The sequence below is a fragment of the Macrobrachium nipponense genome, chromosome 30, assembly GCF_015104395.2.
Source record: "Macrobrachium nipponense isolate FS-2020 chromosome 30, ASM1510439v2, whole genome shotgun sequence".
In the NCBI taxonomy this organism is placed as follows: Eukaryota; Metazoa; Arthropoda; class Malacostraca; order Decapoda; family Palaemonidae; genus Macrobrachium; species Macrobrachium nipponense.
This window is the reverse complement of record NC_087218.1, coordinates 66,166,844-66,188,967: the sequence shown is the minus strand read 5'-3', so window position 1 is coordinate 66,188,967 and position 22,124 is coordinate 66,166,844. Positions and strand designations below refer to the sequence as shown.

Below are 22,124 nucleotides of genomic sequence, written 5' to 3'. Positions count from 1 at the left end.
CTGTTCAATTGGAGGTCAACACCTTCCTCAGGTTTGCCAGAAGTTGTGGAACCTTTGGAAAACCCAAACACCAGTCTGTTCACGGCGGCCCAAAACACCACACTATCCAGTTTACTACCTACATGCCAGGATCCTCAGGCATGGGCAGTAGATGCCTTTCTACAAGAATGGTTGAATCTAGACCTTTATGCTGTTTGCTGTTTTGAGGAAATATTCAACAAGTTGTGAGTTTTGCAAAACACAAGGATGAATTTAATTACTCAATCATAACCCGAAAGGGAATGGTTCCCCTAACTTCCTTTCCTGGAAGTAGATGTTCCTTGTTTTCTTCCATTCAGAGAAGATCTTTTCAGACAGTCTTATTTGAGAAGATTCCATCAAACCTCCACATGCTTCATCTGACTGTGTGGAGATTGTCAGTTGTCTGTTACGAGCTTAGGGCATTTCTAGAATGGCAAAGAAGCAACCCTCAAGTCTGTTAGACTTGTGTATCAATAACAGTGGTCACTTTATTGATCTTAGCGCTTGTCCACAGTGATATTCATCACCTGCTCCACTAGATATCCTGACTTAAGTTGTACCAGTATCTCAGGTACTTGAAGCAATTTTCTGTCACAACGATCAAAGAATACCACTTTACATTGCATTCAATTCTGCATCATGCTGACTGGAATATCGGTCATGATTTAAAGTTCGAAGAGGTTTTCAGTCGTTTGTGGTGGAAATTTCATCTTCTTATCATGATTTATGACATTTAGATGTAGTCCATCAGATTTTAACTTAACTGCAGTTGAGCCTTTTGATAATGGCATCACTTAAGAACTTTGAAGATACTATTCTTTTAGCTCTTGCTGCAGCAAAGTGTATTAATGAAGTTCAAGCCCTTTCTTGTATGTGGGCTTTGTTCTAGTGGCAACCTCTCTCTTTTTTTTCATTGCTTAGAGAAAAGATATAAAAGTGAAAGCCCTTCTCAGATTTGTGACAGTTCCTAATTGGTAAGCAATGAATAAATGACTGTTTCATGTCCAGTTAGAACTCTTAAGAGTTTATATTAGTGAGCTTCAAGCCCTTTCTTGTACGTGGACTTTGTTCTAGTGGCAACCTCTTATTTCTTTTATTGCTAAGAGAAAAATTATAGAAGTGAAAACCCTTCCCAGATTTGTGAGTGCTTAATGTAACTGCTTTGGGAAGCAATGAAGTAGCTGTCTTATGTCCAGTTAGAGCTCTTAAAGGTTTACCTAGACAGACATAAACCTTCAAGAGGAGGAGTTAAGTATTTATCCTCCTCATGGCTTCCGTACCATAAGCACGGTTTTACTTAATCTAAAACCTTTTGCTAGAGAAGGTTGTTATGCAGCTCAGGAGAGATTTAACTGTTGTCGACTCCTATTATTTGCAAAATGTTTAAATTTAACACGCAGTGCAAAGCCCTTAGTCCCATTGTTACGGCAGGGACTCTCTCTCTTTTTTTTTTTCCCTGAACCAAATATATGATAGCAACCTTGCTTTCTATCTTATCATTAGTTGTTAGGAAGTCCTGCTATTGAATTTTGGGAGCATTAAGGTACATGTTGGTGTATAGGAGTGCACCTTCATATATGAAAGTGGTAGTTGTCTTTAGTTTTGGACTGTTAACGGTTATGGGCTTTCGACTGAGCACAGGAGTCACTAGTACTCTACGAGATAGTCCTTTTTATCCCTGTAAGGATACTCTGACAAGTATCACTACAAGGGCCTTACACCTTGTTGTGGTTCCAATGTCTGGTACAGTACTTGCCAGTAAGCATCACACAACTGGCAGGAATGTTAAGCTTATTTCTCCCCATTTAAAAGATTTTGGGTCACTTGGCTGAACACTGTTTGTCTGGTTGGACCAACCCACCATCCTCATTCAGTGTGGTAGTCAGCCAACTTTAATGGTACGTAAGAGTCATTCCAAATAATGAAAATTTTCATGATGAAATTGTTAATTATTTGAATACTTACCTACTGTTAAAATGGAAACCCACCCAGCTTCTCCACACCTTAGTGGGTGGTCATGAAGCATTCTGAGTCCTAGCAGGTTAGCCAATCATATTTATTTTTTTAAATGCTAATCACATCTAATGGTGCAAAGATGAAAGCTACCTTTAACAGTAGATAAGTATCCAAGTAATTAATTTTATGAAATTTTCATATTGCAATGTCGAAAAAATGGATATAATGCACTACTGAAAAAGAAGATTCTGATAAAATTCTTTCAAAAACTGGTTTCCATGCTTGGTCTACATTGTTGGTTGAAAGTTGGACAATCTTGAAAAGTATGTTTGATGATAGATGTTGTTCTGCATTCTCCGCAGTCAGGGATTAGATTAACGTGTCAAATAAGCATGACCAACTCAAAGGTGAGATAATATTACGTTATAGAGATAATAACAGGAAATGGATAACAAGATGAGGGCACATCAGATAGAATGACCATGCCAGTGGTCAGAATTACAAAAGCTAGTGTAAGCTATTGGCCTCTTAACATTGCAGAGCATTTGCTGCTACAGCAATACCTCGAACGTACATGACTAAGTTTGGTACGGTCACTAAAAATGCTAATGTGTACATACAGTAAATGCTTATTTCTAGAGTTTAAACCCTAAATATGACAAAATTATGCTCCCAAAGGACTTTACTTTCATTTAAAAGTTAGCTCAATACCAAACTGTATTTTTTCATTACATTACTGAGAGAGAGAGAGAGAGAGAGAGAGAGAGAGAGAGAGAGAGAGAGAGAGAGAGAGAGAGAGAGAGAGAGAGAGAGGTTGTCCTCACATTAAATATCAAGAGTGTAACTACGTATTCATGAATTATTATGGAGACAGGGAGAATAACATGAGAGGGGGAGAGAACGGGGGGTTTCTTATATTAAACATCAAGTGAAATTATTCATGATTTATGAAAAGAAAGAGAGAATAACTTTGGAAAGAGAGAGCAGTTATTCTTACATTTAGGTATCAAAAGAAGGAAATTCATGATTTATGAAGAAAAAAGAGAGAGTGATTTTTGAGTATCCATCTGTAGCAGTATTATATTTGATCATGAGTGGGCCACTTTTGTCCCCTTCGTGGTCAATATGTCACAATAATTGACAGTTAGACCACACCCCCCTTGCTCTGAAGGATGGATAAAAGACTGAGAATCAACATGTATTCCCTCTAAAAAATTTAACAATTTACTGTAGAAACGCAAAAAGTTTTAATTATAGCATGGAAAATGTGAAAAAATTATAAAGTATAATGTCACATTTATCTGTAAAACTACAGTATACAAAGCAAATAAACATGCATGTTACATATGCATAAAAATCTCTATTATATCAGAGAGAGAGAGAGAGAGAGAGAGAGAGAGAGAGAGAGGAGAGAGAGAGAGAGAGAGAGGAGAGAGAGAGAGGAGAGAGAGAGAGATTTACATTGACAGCTGTTCTGTGATTTAGACTGATTTTACTGCATTTTAAGTAAAGTATGCTAGTATCCTACAGTATTTGTGTAAAAAACTAAATATACAAATTTGTCATACTAATTTACATATAAAAGCATGTAAACTTACAAATTACTTAAAAAATTAGACATAACCACCTCTGCAGGATTTCTTGAGGATTTTGCAAATGTTGTGTCTGAGAAAAAATCGCATATGCCAATTAGTTAGGTTTCAATCAAAAGTTCACTTGTCTGTGAATTCGCTCAACTCGAAGCACATAAGATCAAGGTCTACTGTATACTTTAACTAAAGTACAGTAATATATGCTTAACTTTTCTAAGATCAGAGCTGTGAAATCACTGTTGAAATGCAATGGAAGGGACCCCTAAATAAGCATGTACAGTGGACCCCCATATTCGCGATCTCTGGATTTGCGGACTCACACATTCACAGATTTCTCTTGGGAACATTTCCCCGCATTATTTGTGGAAAATTCGCCTGTTCGCGGTATTTTTCTATGGGAAAATATCCACAAATTCCTGGGTTTTTTTTATCATTTTCATCATAAAATGCACTTTTTGTGATAAAACTCTTAAAAAAAAAAACTAGGTACTATAGAAATTTTTAGTGGGTTTTCCTTTAGTTTTAACTAACAAAATAAGGTTTTAAGCTTTTTTATAAGGGTTCCAACTATTCACGGGGGGGTCTGGTATGCATCCCCCACGAATATGAGGGGACCACTGTATTATTAAGGCACCTGATATGTATTATTGTAAGGAGTATGAAATGATGTAACTTAACCCTTTCACTGTGGATGACTATAGTCGTTCGAAAGTATGTACATACTATCTCGCTGCAAAAGACAAATTTTCTCCATTTCACATTAATAACTTCCTATTCTCCCCTATGCGGCTGACATATTCACGCTTCTATTGCTGCCATCTGTTGCTGACAATTTTATGAACTATGTGCTCAAAATGAGTGACTGAAAACTAACCTGCTTCCTCCAAAGAATTCACGTTACGTAATGTTTTATAGTAGCAAGATGGTTTCTTTGCCATATCAAATTAAATATTTTTGTAGGTTTAACGTAATAATTGACTGTAGTTTTGTTGCCAAGGTGAAGGTTGTTTACCCTGTCTAACTAAGGGCTTTTGTAGTTTTGTTGCCAAGGTGAAGGTTGTTTACCCTGTCTAACTAAGGGCTTTTGTAGTTTTTCAATGAAATGTAAAATAAAATATTTTTATATGTAATCAAGATTTAATTATCACAATATACTTTTTTACAAATTGGATAAACAAAAGAACAATCACTTCCAATTTAACATTATTTTGGCAAGGGAGTATTAATTACAAAGCAAATGTTTGTTTCCATCCATCAGCTGATTGCTGACCTTTTAACTTTCCCTTTCACTCTATTGGCATAAAATTGTCTCAGGAAATTTTTAAAGTCGTTGCCCAAAGAAATATTCAGTGTCCTGCTTTCTGTTATAAATTTATTTTGTGAATTGCATCTATAGTCATCTGAATAGTGTTAAATTATTTTAAATGCTATTCTAAAGAAATGCACTCTACATAAAAAGACTAATTTGGGTCTGGTTAAAACTCACATTTTATGCAAGTCAAGCACTGTTTATTTTCATTTGTTCATATAAATTTATTTTCATGCATATTTTTTGCATGTAGGCGATGGACCAGCACCAGAAGAAGTTCTAACAGCAGTACCAGCTGGAGATGACCGCATTGCATTCAAATCTGGATATAACAAGTACATTGGAGTTGATGGGTCAGGTCGTGTTGTTGGACGAGCTGATGCGATTGGACCAAGAGAAATGTGGCAACCAATTTTCCAGGTATAAATCTGTTTTCACATAAGTGAAAATAAGTGAAATATTTTATTTTTGAGTTATCTGACAAGAGTTGGTGGGCATGATTTTTGCTAGTATACCAAACAGTATCTAGATTGTTGTTGTTACCTGACTGTGTATTTGGCCAGTGGAAGTAAGTGTTGATACATATTATGTTTATGTTAGATTTTATAAAAGTGTCAGAAATCTATTTTATTGAACTCGTCCCATAGCATCCACAGGGCCACATCCCTAAAATGATTTCTTTTGTTACCTTTTCAGTAACCACAAGTTTTGTTATGCTTTTGTTTATTTTCAGTCCTCTTCTCTTGACTCCACTCTTCCATCTTTCATGTATTTCTTCAACCGCTTCCTCAGATTCTGCTGTTAACACAGTCATCTGTACACAGGAGTGTTCAACCTCCCTTTCTGTACTCCTTTATAGCTTCTGCCATTAGTATGATAAACAGCAAAGACCATTGGCTGATCTTTTATGGACAGGTACATTTGTCCAAGTTTTTTTTCTGGGGTAGCTGTCTTTGTCTTCAAGGTATTTCGTGTCATGGTTTTTTCATATCATTAGCTTTTTCTGTTTTAACCTCCCTATTGCAAAGACTGCCTCTGTTTTTCTCAAGCATGATGCCATACTGACAATCATCAGCTTTTAACAGATTTTCTTAGCCTTACTTTGAGCACCTTCTCCAGTATTTTCATGGCATGACCAAGCTTATTCATCTATAATTTCCAATTTTTGTGTATTTTCATGCTTTTCCCACTCTTCTGGTCCTATTTCTTTCTTTGTCAAGTTTCTAATGTATTCCGGCAGTTCGTTCATTGGAGGGACTTCAGATCCTTCTAGGAGGTAAATGTTTTGTTGTGATATAGTCTTCTGCTTGTTGCAACTACTTTTGTGGGGCTTATGTTTGTTTGTCCCTCCCTTTAAAAGGTGCTGTGTACAGTTGGAATGGTATTCCCTTCAGTCCACAGCTGCATCTTTTTTTATGCATATTCATTATGTTTGTTCAGTTTAGTCTCCTCTCACCTAACTGTTCACCCCACCTTTTTTTCTAATCTTCATCTATCATTTGAAAAGAAATCCTTAGTGTAAGCCTTGACTTAGAAATATGACTCGAGTTGTTTAATTAAATAACTTTACATTGGACCCCCGTATTTGCCGTGGATGCTTATCAGACCCCCCCGCGAATAGTTAAAACCTGTGAATACTTAGAACCCCCGGGGTCTAAAAATGCTTATAACTGCCTATCTTGAAAGTTCAAATACCAAATGTATACCTTAAATAACACCTACTTCAAATATATCTTAAATTACTATCCTATTACTGTATATTTATCTTTGAGATTAAATGATTAATATAATTTCAAAGTCATCCTAAACATTTTCAATTAAAAATATAGAAGTACAGCCAATATCAGAGAGAGAGAGAGAGAGAGAGAGAGAGAGAGAGAGAGAGAGAGAGAGAGAGAGAGAGAGAGAGAGAGAGAGAGAATTTTATTATTATTGTTTAATCTCATTAAATGTAATATTATTTGAAAATTAATGATGTAATTATTGAAAAATTAGTGCTGTAATTATTGAATCGGCAACATCATATATCTGACCATCAAGAGTGAAACTGTGAATTATTTCTGAGACATAGAGAATAATAATGAAGTCAGAGAGAGAGAGAGAGAGAGAGAGAGAGAGAGAGAGAGAGAGAGAGAGAGAGAGAGAGAGAGAGAGAGAGAGAGAGAGAAATAACTCCTTACGATTTAGCTCCTTCCCCTCTGCTAATAGTACGATTATCAAACTGTCATTTACTCCCCTGCCCTCCTTTCTCAAAGTGGATAAAAAGACTGGGAATTGCTATTTCTTTTATTAATCTTATTAATATTTGATAATTAGTTATTAGGTAAATAATTTATCTATCATACTACAAAACAAATAAACATACGTAAGTAAGTGACAGAGACAGAGAGAAATTTTATTGTTATTCTTTAATCTCATTAAACTTAAAAGTATTTTGAAATTAATTGCTGTAATGATTATTTTATCATAAAATGTAGTAGTACACTTGAAGATATATACACACATACACTTCCAGTGAAAACAGAGGGAGAGAGTTACCACAGGAGATATGGTTGTTAGCCTGGAAAACAAAATTGTTCAGTATGCTGATGATGCAACACTTGTGGGTGTAGCAAAGTCTCCACTTATGAGATATGAAGCTTTCCTTAGTCTCAGTCATAACATGGAATGGATTAGTGAATGGTGTAGACTGTGGGTATTAGGCTGAATTCCAGTAAAACAAAAACACTTGATTAGCAGATCTTACACTGTACAGATTTTCCATCCCATTCTCCCCTCTGGTGGATAGGACTGCTGAATGAGTCTGAAGCTTTAATTAACTATTCTAGGCGTAACTTTTGACTCTCATCTTACTTTTGAGAAACATCTAATGAAAGTGTCATCAAATGCTGCAAGAAAGTTGTGTAATCTACTTAAGGCCTCATATATGTTTTAATAACTAATAAAATCAGTGCAGCCTTTTTTAGGTCATTTGTCCTTCCTTTACTAGAATACTGTTTAATGGTATGGATGTCTGCTTCTGCCAGTGGTTCATTGTGGTAGGTTTCTGTTTTCTAATATTAGCAGTAAGAACGAGGACCATCGACGGATGGTCTCGTTTATCAATTTCTCGTAAATTGTGTTTTAACAGAGATCTTTCACATTGACAATTGATCCCTAATCCCCTTTCCTGTTGAGAGCAACCAGATTTGCCAAACAGTGGCATTAGTATGCAGCAAATATGCCTTTGATGAACTTGTCATTTCCAGAGTTCCTTTATTCCTCACATCGTTGGACTGTAGACCAGTTTCTGAGGGGATGTCAAACATGGAACTTCAAAAGTTCAAGCAAAGATGTAATGCATAACTACCCAAAAAGAATTCTCCTTGTATTTCCATAATTTACTGACAGTTTTATCTCTCAGTTTAGTGATTTATTTTATAAGTGAGACCTTTCTTTCTATATTTCCCTTTATCTTCTCTTACTTCTATGTAATGAACACCATATTCTTTGGAAACTTGAATTTCAAATCAGTGGCCCCCTGTGTGCTTGTTCCTTATGAATAAGGGTTCATCTTCTAAATAATAATAATAATGATGATTATTGTAAAGATGGCATGGATGCTATTCCAACTGATGGAAAGTGTAGACAATTATCTATCTTAAGTATAGTTAAGTATAGTACCCTATTAGAGATTCTTGAAAGGACAAGGACCAAGCTAATGTATGTCTTCTCTAAGATTTGTCTTACCTGGGCAGTGGTTGTCTGAGTGTAGGCCAGGCTTTGATTTTTTTTTTTCATTACTGAAAAATTATGAATATACAACTAAAATTCTGAAAATCATATAAGGCCTTTGGGGTTGGTGACATTATTTTCCTGTAGTTTTTAAAACTTATGCTGGTGCTGTCATATATATATATAGACGAAAAATGTTATATTCATCCTTCTTTCATTCCCAAGGAAAGTTTATTGGTATATGAAACAAAATCCAACAGTTTTTCTTAGATCTAGAGTTCATACAAAACATTTGTTATTGTTTTCTATTTTTAATGATTGTTTTAAGTAGCTTGCTTGCTGGAATATGCATATTCATTTTGTGTTAGTCCAGAAATAACAAAATAAGGTAATAGGTACAAGGTCAATACACTTGCAATTTATGTCTGTGATTAGGAAAAATATCTTAAAATGTTTTTTTTATCAATTCTCACAATTGTTGTTCTTTTTCTTTTTTTAACTCATATTTTCCTATCAAAACACCTCTTGATAAAAAGACTTGTTTTACATGGAATACTAATTTCACATTCCCTCACAGTGATCAATAATGGCTAACATTAAGAGAAATACAGTATATATTTAAGTTAATGTAAAACGTTTTATTCTTAATATTATTTAATTTTTCCAGGATGGCAAGACAGGGCTGTTAGCAGTAAATGACTGTTTTCTTGGCATTGATGAGGATGACAATGTCATTGCCAAGAGTCCCACTGCAGGAAATTATGAGATGGTTACTATTCGCTCAAATACTGTTAGGTGAGAATTTCATTCCTCTACAGTTACATCTCAGTTTATCAGACTTCTGTGCTTTTGAAATTATAGTCAGAATTATTATCTTGGTTACCTTTGTATATCTGATGGATTTTTGGATAGTCTCCTGAAACTGAATATGTGTTAGAAGATAGTTTAGGCTAAAAACTATTAAGAATTAATGCTAACTGTGGGATAACTTGAAAATTATCAGTTGTTGGCTATATTGTAGGTCTTTCTTTTCTCATCATACCTTGTTATATCAGAAGCCCAGACAGAAAAAGCATTTGATAAGTTGAGTGATTACTGTATAATATTATTATAATATGATTTTAATAATTCACTTGCATGATAACTAAGTTGTAATTTTTGAACTGAAACTTACTCTCTGTCACTTGCTTTATCTGCAACTACTTGACACGGGTCTGACAAATGTTAAAATTGAAACAATCATTACCGAATGCTCCCAATAATTACCCCCACTCTTTGGAGGGTGGGATAAGACAGCTTCTGCATTGGTTGTCATTCTACTCATATTGATGAAACGGCTAGTTTCACAACTGGCCGTTTGGGTTTGTTTTTCTTGGTTAACAAATTAGATTGTTTGGATTTTAGTTAGTATTTGGCAACATGGATTCTTCTTTTCAATCTTCTCTATTGAAATCTGTTAGATTGTAAGGTAAGTGGTTGTAAGACCCCAGATTGGGTTAATTGAAGTACGGTATTTGTGAAATATGTGTTGATCATCAAGGGTTGAATTGTGATTCAGACAGCTGTCATGATCATTGCAAAGATGGTCTTTGGAAGAGGTAGATAAGGTGATGAATTGCCACATTATTAGAAAAAAAATACTTAGAAAGAGAGTAAAGACAACAGCTAGTCTTGAATCTAGGTCTTTAGAATTAATACCTGATCAAGAAGATAGAAGGTAAGTTTATAGATTCTTCTTTAGTGGATATAGATCTTCTATATACAAATTGTCAACTCAGGGTAGTAGATTAGATTCATTGCAGCCACATATTGACTTGGTTAAATCTAGATTGAGTTTTTGTGTAACAGTTTGTCTCTTTAGCATCGAATGTGTTTAGTGCATTGGCAGGAACAGTGTCTCCTCATTATTTTGGCCACTCCATGGACACAGCCTTGCCTGTCACCTCAGCACCCCCTGCTGACGAGCCTGGTAGTCCCAGGGTGGTTTCTAGACGAGGACTAACATCCCAGAATGTTCAAGGACTATGCTCTTTGTCTCCTGCCTTTGCTTCTTGGTCTTCCATGACAGAGTTAGATCACAGTCACAGAAAGACAGGTATTGTAAGTCTAGATCTTGTGTTTGACCTCTTTGTCCCACAGTTATTCTAGTGATTCATGCGAGCCAGGTAACCAATCATGATCCATAGTAAGTGCTGCTGTTGCACTTGCAGCAGTTGCAAGGAGCCCTGAGTCTGTAGAACAGCCAATCAGGTGGTAAGCATTCGAGTGTTCTCCCCTTCATTCACCGATGGTCCAAGTTATGTCTTGACAAGGCCTTTGTTATGTCCATGCCTGGACTTTTGTAGCTTTTATGGACTGCCTTTGAAGCTTATACTAAGCATGCCAGATATTTGCATTCGCCCGTTAGTCCATTGGTTTCCGCTAGGCAATCAGGGCCATGGGAGCCATTGAGTCTGCATATGTTGTTGAATCCTCACAAGGCTTCACCAAGTTCGCAAGAGACGTCTGTGCTACATGTCAGCGAGTCCGCATGAGCATCAGTGAGTCTGCTTGGCTGGCAACAAGTCAGCAGGGGTGTCAGCGAGTCCTCATGAGGCATCAATGAACCTGCACAGTGAGGGAGCCTTTGACTTTCATGTTTCTGTCAGATGGACTTGAGGGGCACTGGCACAGAGAGAGATTGCCAGACAGACCATGAGTTGGAGCCGTGGAGCCAAGAACTGATCCCTTCCTGCTGAATGACCATTATAGGTCCCAGTGCTTGGGCTTGTCCCTAAATTTCATAATCCATCCATCCATAGCATTGCCTCTTTCAGGGAAGCCCCTAGAGTTCTTGAGCCCAGACCTCTCACTGTAATCAGTTGTCTTGGACGAGGATGGGGTGTGCTTATTGGGAACCAAGTTGCTTCAGGGGTGTGGTCACCAGTAAAAGCGAGTCTTCACATTATAATTGCAAGGAGTTGTTGGCAATCCAGAAGGGATTTAAGACATGGATGAGTGGTGTCCAATAAAGTAATTTCTGTCCTCTTGGACATGTGTTCTCTGGGTTATCTAAGATAGTAGGGGGTATGAAGTCTGAAACCTTGGTTAGCCACCATTAGCAATTTAGCCTATGGACAATGGAGAGGAATATTGTGGGCGACGAGGTATTGGTTCCGAGTCCTACTGGATACCAGTAGAAGTTCCCAGACAATTACCTCCATAGACAAATTTGCTTCATCAGACGGGGACAGGAAAACTTCATGGACATATTCATCTTACTGCATGGAAACTGTCTACTAGCTTCTCAGCTCTAGACTTTTCTAAATCACTTGGGATTCTTTCCTAATGGTAAAGGGAAAGTTGACTAATTTCTTGTTCAGTACAGTGGGAGCCGTAGATCATAGCGATCCATGCTGGCTTACATATTGAGGCACTCTGGATTGGGACTTCAAAGAGGTTGACTTCGGCAAAGCTATTTGCTTATTTTAGCTGGAATGCTGGAGGTTCTGCTAAAGCTGCTTTTATGGAACCTAGTCATTAGCTTAAGATGCCCTAAAGGCCCTCTTTTTGAATTGCTGAGGGAGGCTTTTCTCAGTCTCTTTCTTAGAAACTCTTTCTGGTGGCTGTGGCTTTGGCCAAAAGAGTAAGTGGACTAAAAGCGATATCATTAGTAGGGTGTTCATGTACTGGAGTAGAACTCTTTTTGGCATCCTTTCGTGCTAAGAATGATGTCAAGGCCACAGGTCTTCCGAAAGTTTTCTCTATCCCCTCTTTAGAACTCTAATTCCTGAGGAAGAAAAGCTACTTTTATGCCCTGTTAGGGCTTTAAGGATTTATACTTAGCATCCTAATCATTAAGGAAGCAGAGCAGGAATCTATTTTGCACTGTCAAGAATCCTGAGATTCCTATGCCATGGCTTTCTTTGTTAAATCCTTAATCCTGGAAGCGCACCATGTGTTGTCTTCAGAGGATTGACTTTTTTTTAAAGATGAAAACTGTGTCAGAGCAGCAGCTACACCTTTTAGTTTTCATCAGCACCTCTCTTGACTCTTGAGGGCCGTCTAGATCCAGTGGGAAGACTGCCACCCTCTACACTAGTAGCTCTGTGTTTACTTCCAACTACTTGAGGGTCATATAGATCCAGTTGGAAAGACTGTCACACACACTAGTACCAATAGTTTTGGTGGGGGAAATTTCTCTTAGTCTTCCCTTGTGCGATATGAACAGGTATAAGTTCTTGCTATTGACCCCCATCCTGGGTAAGTAAGGAACCATATTTATTGGAGTTTGTACATGGTAATATCACACTCTACTTTTGTTTTGATTATAGTATTATGCTTAATTGTATTTGCTTTGTTTTTCATGGGTAAGGGGAAACAAAGTTCATTAAAGTAATTACATAATGTTGGACTCATGTTGCAGAGCCATTGCTCCTTTTGGAGATTGCTAACCTAAGCCGATTCATGCAAATTGGTGTTTTGGGTGTGAGGTGCCACAGCAACTCAGTTAGGTAGGTGGCAACCATTTAGGGATCATGTTTAGTTGTGGTTCTAGCTCCCATCAGCTCTGATGGCCTGAGGCACAGAGGGCTAGCACAGAGACCTAACTTACCATTCTGTGTTGCACAATCTCAACCAATGGCTATATTCAGGGTCCACATTCCACCTCTTACAGTAGTGGACCTTACCTGATGAAGTGCCTCATCTGACAAGTACTTACCATGGGATCGTATTCATCAAGTAATCAGCAATAAGGATATTTCTAATATCTGATAATTTGGTTATAGGGAGACTTCTTACCCTCGTCCATCTTTCAGTGTTAGAGTCAGCAAATAATAGGGGTAAGTTTCACCTAAAAAATAATGATTTATTTGATAAAACAAAGTTTTTGGGGACTTACTCTCAATCATTGAGATCCCTCTCCCCTCTTAAGAAGAGAAAAATGGCAAATAAAGCAGCTGCTATCTTACCCACACTCTCCAAGGAGTGGGAATGTGTTAGTTAATGATTGTTTCAATTTTAACACTTGTCAAATTGTGCTAAGTAGTCACAGATAAAGCAAATGAAAGTTGTTTAAGTATTCATGTGTGTTTATAAGGTATGCCATGCCTTATAAATAAACAGCAAGTGTAATCTGCATACATGTATGTATATACATGCATGCACACCTACTTAGTGTATACATACATATGGACACAGACTGAGGCACTAATAGGGAAGTAAAGTTGACTTAACGTGGCTGGGCAGTTTATACTACTGATACTATTCAGTTTTTCCAGTTTGATAGAATTTAAAATTCAGAAAATCTTATTTAATATTAAAAGCAGTGAATATAAAAACATAAAACAAAGTAATGTATGTATTTAAATATAAATGAAGTGAAAAAGTAACATGAAACAGTTCATGCTGATGAATACCCACACAACTCTCCCCACTCAGCCCTCCTACCCCAAAAGCACTTGCCCTTGTCTATCCCCCATAATGCTTAGCCACTCAAAAGTGGTAAATAAGTGACACTGATACTTTTAAGCCAGTAACAGTTGCAAAAGCTCTCAGGAACTCTCGTGCCTGCCTAACCCTCCCAACCATTCTGTTTGGCCTCCCCAACCTTTCCCAAACTCTTTCCTCAGTCTACCATCCCTACAGTAACCCTTTCCCAGTCCCCTTGTAAACTGTATATGTATATTTTACATATATCATATTCTGGATAGGGTGAAACCAGAGATTAATTTGCTTTTGTGTTTTTAACAGGGAATGTGATAAGCCTAAGGAAATACCTGAGGAAGAACGAGGGAAATTAAAAGACGTAGAAGTGAATTACGTGAAAAAATTCCAGAAATTTCAAGACAAACGTTTACGGATTAATGAAGAAGGCGTAGCTGTGTTAAAAGAAGCACGTTCAGAGGGTTATTTACATGAAGCTTTGCTTGACAGACGCTCAAAAATGAAAGCTGATAGATACTGTAAATAAACCTCATTTTAGCTTTTATGAAAAGGTTTTTATATGTAATTTTTATAAGTATTATTATAATAATAACACTGGTTCTTATAGAACGTATCTTTGTATACCTTCATACCAGTTACAATCTACCCTCATTTCAGTAAAACAGATTGCAGTTAGGTTCTTCGCTTTGCATAATTTTAGACATAGCCAATTTTATAGGGCTGTAATTAGTGCATATTGTTGTTATAATAAAGGAATCAATAAAACTTAGTCACATTTCTAGACTCCTGTAGGGCTTACCTGAAGGATTTATTGTTTGAATTACAAATGCAAATGGGAGCTGGGTAAAGTTAAATAAGTTGCTAGTAATACTAAAAGAAAGAAGCAATGCTGAAGGGATACCACAATGACATTTTGGCATGCAAGGCAGACTGTAAGCTGTACCTCACAATAAGGAGGCACATTGATGTATGGCCAGTGAAGACAGCATTGGAATTCATGATCTATTTGAGGAATAAATAGTAAATTTACGCAGGAAACAACTACTCTGCCTAAAGCAATGTTGGCAGATGTCTAATGGACGGAGTTGTACTAGATTACTGTATGTGACCCTGGAGTTCTTATAGAAGTATTTTATCTAAAGGCAAAAAAAAAAGTAATTGCCAGGTGTCAGTGTTAAAAGAGAAGTTTGTATTTCCTTGGCAGAACCAGAGTGAAGAATGAAAATCCAAGTAAGGGTTAAAACTAGCATTTGGGTAGTGTAATATCCCTTGAAAAGAGATTTAATGAGTGTAGCTACCATACTAACAAGTTTAGAATTTAATTTTTACACACTACAGTGGCTCAGATCAACTGACAGTAGCAAAGACAACATAAAATGCAGTTCATATGAGATTATCAGATGTGAAGTATACAAGCATATCTGCTGGTATTAAAATATCCTGGTAGATCAGATTCTTCTAAATAAGTCTCTCCCTCATACTGGTACAAAACACAGGGATAACCAAAGGAAGCTAGCATAACTGAATGTACTCGTATTACTAAATGAGAATAGACAAAAAAATTTGAAAACTCCAGTGACAGGTCAAAGAATAATCTGTGGTTTGCACAGGTTCTAACATCAAATACTCATTTCAAGATGAAAGATTTGCAAGATTTGGGAGTTTGTACCTGTTACAAAACTTTTGATAGATATTAACAAACTGGTGAAGGCAACCATATACACTTTATATCAAGCCCAGAAGGTATGGGCAGTTAAAGCAGTATGAGAGAAAATGCTATTGCATATCTACATAAGGGGATAACATGATCTAGATTTCCACTACAAAATGCCAGGTCCTTTTAAAAAATGTTTACAGCTTTGCTGAGGCCAAGGCATTCTTGACCGCCTGCAATTCTTTTTGGGTTCATGTCCACAGAACCCTCACATTATTGTTTTGCAGTTTAAATATGTGAAGTTTTCCCCTTCAACAAATTTTCTGACAGTAAATAGAAAGAGGAACCTGAGCTAGTATTCAGAGCTCATATTTCAAGGTTGTTACTAATAATAAGAAGTGTAGAGGGTTTGTTAACCATCTGAAAATGTTCAAATTTAAGATTCAGCATGAAATTTAAATTAACCATAAGGGTAGAACTGGCCTTCAGAACTTCGGAGTTGGCCTGTGGTTTCATGGGGTGGGCCAGTTTTTTTAAAATTCCATATTATATTCTCCTCAGTTTGTCTGTCAACATATATGAGGATGTTTTTGTAATGGTACCAATCCCATAAAGTGGGCCTGGCCTACACTTGGGACATGCTGATTATTTTGTTGCTATTGTCTTGTGATAAAGCCAACATAATTAATGTGAAGATAATATTTCTGTAAGGGTAACATTCCCATCAGGCGTGTCTAGCTTACACTTGGGACATGCTGATAATTTACTGCCATCCTCTTGCTGTAAAGCTGTCAACATAATTAATGTGAAAATGATAAGTTTGAAATGGTACCATTTCCATCAAGTGTGTCCGCCTACCTTGGGATGCAATAATCATTTTGTTGCCATCCTCATGTGATAGAGTTGTTAACATAATTCATGTGGGTCTGACCTACACTTGGGACACTAATTATTTTGTCATCTTCCAGTGGTGGCAGAATTGGGAGTGGACATTTAAATCTCAACATCATAATACTTGCAGAAGAAATGCCATCAGAGAGCAATTGTAAAACCAATGCTAGCATATTAGGTAGGCTGGTTTAGGTTAATATGACTTTTACCCAAATGTGGCTCATAAAGGGATTGTTATGAATGGTGTTGAGTTCAGACTCTGTTAAAACAACATTGCTATGGAAGGCTATCACAAGTGAAATACTAGATTTAATTTGCCAGCCATCAAGAAAGATGTGAAGTCACCAGCAATCCAAAGTGCTTTCATGGTAATATTACACAAATCAAAGAAAGTTTTATGTAAGAAAAAACTTTCCTTAAAATTGGTTGACATTCATAGAAACCAAATAGATCACATAGCCATTAATCAAAAGGACAAAGAAAACTATGGAATGTTAAGAGCCACAGAGGGGCATATGGCATTAATACTATAATAAAAAAAAAAAGTTCACTTAGTATCTAGATTTAGCACAGTAATGCTTCTTGAAGAAGAACATTACGATACTTTTAACACTGAATGCTGAAATGGATTTGTAATCTTAGAAACCATGTCTGAGGAGGAGCAGACAATTTATGAAGGCTGGTTTGACATTCAGAATGTAAATCAATTTGCTGCGAAAGAAGTCTGGATCCTGGATATGAGATAAAAGACAGAAACCTTAGACACTGGATGACATCTGGGATATTATTCAAGAAGATACAGAAACAAAACATACATGTAGACAACATCCAGGGAGAAGATGAAGAATGCAAAGTAGAACATATGCACTCAACTCTATAGTAAGTTACCAAAGATCAAGAAGAGATAAGAGAGAATGTATGAACAGTGACTGTTGATGTTAACAAAGCCACTTATTCATGAAGTAATTCTTGTTAGAGTAGCCCACAGAATTTTAATGAAATATCCGGAGGTAACAAGAAAAAAGAAAAAAGTTGTGAGAATCAATTATTATTTGCATTTAGGTAACTTATTGATATTTACGCATGTTGCAAGAAAAAAAATACTGTAAAACTATAGTTGCTCAGCTCAGGTGAATCAGTAGCAAAATCTTTGCTGTTTGGTCTCGATCATATAATTCGCGAATTCAAAGGAAGCAAAGCAACTATTACATTCCTTATGGTGTTTAATAATTTGATATGAACTCACTAAATCTTTGTCCTCGAGACAAAATGTGTTCAATCCACAAGAAAAATGCAATGTAATTAGATTTTTGGTGTTGTGAATGAAGCATACAGTGATGCCCTCACAGTTGAACTTAATACGTATTATTACACGGCGCAGTAATTGAGTTAAAAAGTAAGGGAATCTAATTCAGTCCTCAGACGACGTTGAAATATCCCAGTGCAGTGGAAAAAATGTTCCGAAAGTCCGTATCTCTTTCTTAAAATTACTATAATATTAGTCTGAAAATAAGAATCTACACTGTTCACGCAGTGTTAGATTTTATCAAATACGGCAGAGTGGGCCTATACATTCCAGTGGCCAGTGCCTAGTGTTAATTTTAACTATCTATTGGCACACAACATACATATATGTATGCATGCATATATTCTTAGTTATAAATTATGAGAACTTTGTTTTTATGCAAGTCGACTAAGCGTCCTGTGATTTATCGTCGTAGCGACCAAACACCTGGACCCCGTACTACTTAATTATTTCATGCCTTGATGCACGGCACAAAATGATAATAATAATACTAATAATAATAATAATAATAACCATAAACCACATAGCAAGCGAATGCCCGGCACTTGCACAGAATCAGTACAAAAAGAGGCATGATTCAGTAACAAATGCCCTCCACTGGAGCCTGTGCAAGAAACATCAGCTACCTTGCAGTAATAAGTGGTACGAGCACCAACCTAAAGGAGTGATAGAAAACGATCAGGCAAAGATCCTCTGGGACTATGGTATCAGAACAGATAGGGTGATACGTGCAAATAGACCAGACGTGACGTTGATTGACAAAGTCAAGAAGAAAGTATCACTCATTGATGTCGCAATACCATGGGACACCAGAGTTGAAGAGAAAGAGAGGGAAAAAATGGTTAAGTATCAAGATCTGAAAATAGAAATAAGAAGGATTTGGGATATGCCAGTGGAAATTGTACCCATAATCATAGGAGCACTAGGCACGATCCCAAGATCCCTGAAAAGGAATCTAGAAACACTAGAAGCTGAAGTAGCTCTAGGACTCATGCAGAAGAGTGTGATCCTAGAAACGGCGCACATAGTAAGAAAAGTGATGGACTCCTAAGGAGGCAGGATGCAACCTGGAACCCCACACTATAAATACCACCCAGTCGAATTGGAGGACTGTCATAGAGCAAAAAAAAAAAAAATAATAATAATAATAATAATAATAATAATAAATAATAATAATAATAATAAAACTCCGCAGCATAGATCAGAAAACCAGGAAACATATGACAATACACAAAGCACTACACCCAAGAGCAAATACGGACAGACTATAAATAACACGAAAGGAAGGAGGGAGAGGACTACTAAGTATAGAGGACTGCGTCAACATCGAGAACAGAGCACTGGGGCAATATCTGAAAACCAGTGAAGACGGGTGGCTAAAGAGTGCATGGGAAGAAGGACTAATAAAAGTAGACGAAGACCCAGAAATATACAGAGACAGGAGAATGACAAACAGAGCATGAGGACTGGCACAACAAACTAATGCACGGACAATACATGAGACAGACTAAAGAACTAGCCAGCGATGACACGTGGCAATGGCTACAGAGGGGAGAGCTAAAGAAGGAAACTGAAGGAATGATAACAGCGGCACAAGATCAGGCCCTAAGAACCAGATATGTTCAAAGAACGATAGACGGAAATAACATCTCTCCCATATGTAGGAAGTGTAATACGAAAAATGAAACCATAACCCACATAGCAAGCGAATGTTTGGCACTTGCACAGAACCAGTACAAAAAGAGGCATGATTCAGTGGCAAAAGCCCTCCACTGGAGCCGGTGCAAGAAACATCAGCTACCTTGCAGTAATAAGTGGTACGAGCACCAACCTGAAGGAGTGATAGAATATGATCAGGCAAAGATCCTCTGGGACTATGGTATCAGAGATGGACAAAATCAAGAAGAAAGTATCACTCATTGATGTCGCAATACCATGGGACACCAGAGTTGAAGAGAAAGAGAGTGAAAAAATGGATAAGTATCAAGATCTGAAAATAGAAATAAGAAGGATATGGGATATGCCAGTGGAAATTGTACCCATAATCATAGGAACACTAGGCACGATCCCAAGATCCCTGAAAAGGAATCTAGAAAAACTAGAGGCTGAAGTAGCTCCAGGACTCATGCAGAAGAGTGTGATCCTAGAAACGACGCACATAGTAAGGAAAGGGATGGACTCCTAAGGAGGAAGGATGCAACCTGGAACCCCACACTACAAATACCACCCAGTCGATTGGAGGACTGTGATAGAGCACAAAAGAAAAAAAAAAAAAATAATAATAATAATGTTATGATGGACACAGCTTCTGTTATTAATCTTATAATTGTCGTGTATGGAGTTTGCCTGAAGCAAGGTAATGTGTTTCCCTTATTTGTAGCTTAGTATCCGTTTCTATTCAGGTGTTATTGGTGGTTGTTTCAGTACGATTAATCATACGTTTTACATTTCTGTTGTTTCTATATTGCACTTTACGCAAAAAGAAAAAAATGTACATGGTTCAGAAAGAGTTTTCCTGTCTTCTTTGAACGAAAATAAATAGGAAGTAAAAAAAATAAATGATATATATATATATATATATATATATATATTATATATATATATATATATATATATAATCAATACCCATATATGTATAAACACACACATATATACAGACATAACTTACATCATATGTCACATATATATGTATATATATTTTTTGTGTATGTACTGAATTACAAGTAGTTATACCACACACACACACACACACACACACACACACATATATATATATATATATTATTATATATATATATATATATATATATATATATATATATATATAGACATTATTTACATTATATGCACATATATATTGTATGTACTGAATTACAATGAGTTACAAGGACTAGGATGTCTCAAAGACTTATTACTCCATCCGAGGAGACATCATGTAACCACTTTTCTTCAGGAACAGGTTTTATAATTCACTCAGTGTTCTAATGATTTTATCTAGCTTTCTTTTGAACTATTCTACGCCTGCTGCTGTCTACAACTTCTGATGGCATTTTATTCCATTTGTCACATATCTTGGTATGTGAAAAAGTTCCCACAATGCAATGTGTTGTATCTCTTCAATTCTAGTTTCTATTCATTATTTCTTGTCTGGTTTTCGTTTAATGTGAAGAGGTTACTGTCTGCTTTTGTTATGCCTTTCAGTATTTTGAATGTCTCTATTAGTTGGCCTCGCAATCGTCGTGTTTCTAGGTCATACATGTTCAGGCTCTCTAGTCGTCTTTGGTAACCTATTTGCCTGATGGATGGATATAATTTTGTGGCTCTTGCTTGCACCCCTTCTAGTCTATTTTTGTCCTTTCTTAGTAGAGATGCAGCAACGTTTCCTTATTTCTGTATCTGAACTGCCTCTTTATGTATCCCACAAGGTTCTGTGCCTTCTTTTCAGCTTTTATGCATTTTTTTGGTCGGAATTTTATCCAGGTTAAAAGGCAATTGGCATATTTTTGACCACTCATATTTTCCTTAGATAATTTCTTAAATTTTCCACTGTATCTGGGTCTGCTGCGTTACACCTAGTTTGGTGTCATATGCAAATTTGGCTATCTTGCTAGTGAAGCCTATATACAATCTGACCATTCTGATTCTTCACCATTTATTACGACTGTTTTCTATTAGTTAGCCAGTCTTCGACCCGGTCTGTTATTTCTCCTACAATTCCTGACGCTCTAATTTTTGTCATTAGTTTCCTGTGTGAAACTTTGTCAAAGGCCTTTTGGAAATCTAAGTAGAGTATATCTATTCCTCTACTACTGTCGTAAAATACCTTAAGCATGTTTATGAAAAACTCCAATGAGGTTTGATAGGCCGGATCTTTTTTGTCTGAAACAGAGAGAGAGAGAGAGAGAGAGAGAGAGAGAGAGAGAGAGAGAGAGAGAGAGAGAGAGAGAGAGAGGAGAGAGAGTATAAATTTTGAAGATTGTTACTTGTTTCCAACACCTGTAGCTACAAAGTAGTAGCAGGTGAAGTTTCTTTTGGCAACTAGTATAAGAATTAAATACAAGGATAAAAAAAAAAAAATATATCTTTTTTTCAGTCTCTATCAATATTTTACTTGTGAGCAGCTAGTGTAATCAACAGCTTGAGATTTACTCATCAATCTATCCATGGGGTGGTTTCACGTAACCAGGTGGCCCCATTAAGTCAGCCATATAATGTACTATCTTTGGGAGTATGTGCTTGCTGACTGACCTGCTT

General features: G+C 36.7%; 2 protein-coding genes across 2 annotated transcripts in view; both read left to right on the top strand.

Annotated features, from left to right (window-relative positions):
* The window catches only part of LOC135202185 (protein FRG1-like), a 41,270-nt gene extending 26,486 nt beyond the window's left edge, over window positions 1-14,784 (top strand). The window contains exons 4-6 of the mRNA XM_064231440.1: window positions 5,132-5,298; window positions 9,260-9,387; window positions 14,326-14,784. Of these exons, the coding sequence (XP_064087510.1) occupies window positions 5,132-5,298; window positions 9,260-9,387; window positions 14,326-14,545 (515 nt within the window). The 3' untranslated portion in view covers window positions 14,546-14,784. The remainder of the gene's footprint in view (window positions 1-5,131; window positions 5,299-9,259; window positions 9,388-14,325) is intronic.
* A 5,381-nt stretch (window positions 14,785-20,165) lies between these two features.
* The window catches only part of LOC135202184 (protein FRG1-like), a 35,218-nt gene continuing 33,259 nt past the window's right edge, over window positions 20,166-22,124 (top strand). Inside the window, exon 1 of the mRNA XM_064231439.1 lies at window positions 20,166-20,226. Within this exon, the coding sequence (XP_064087509.1) occupies window positions 20,166-20,226 (61 nt within the window). The remainder of the gene's footprint in view (window positions 20,227-22,124) is intronic.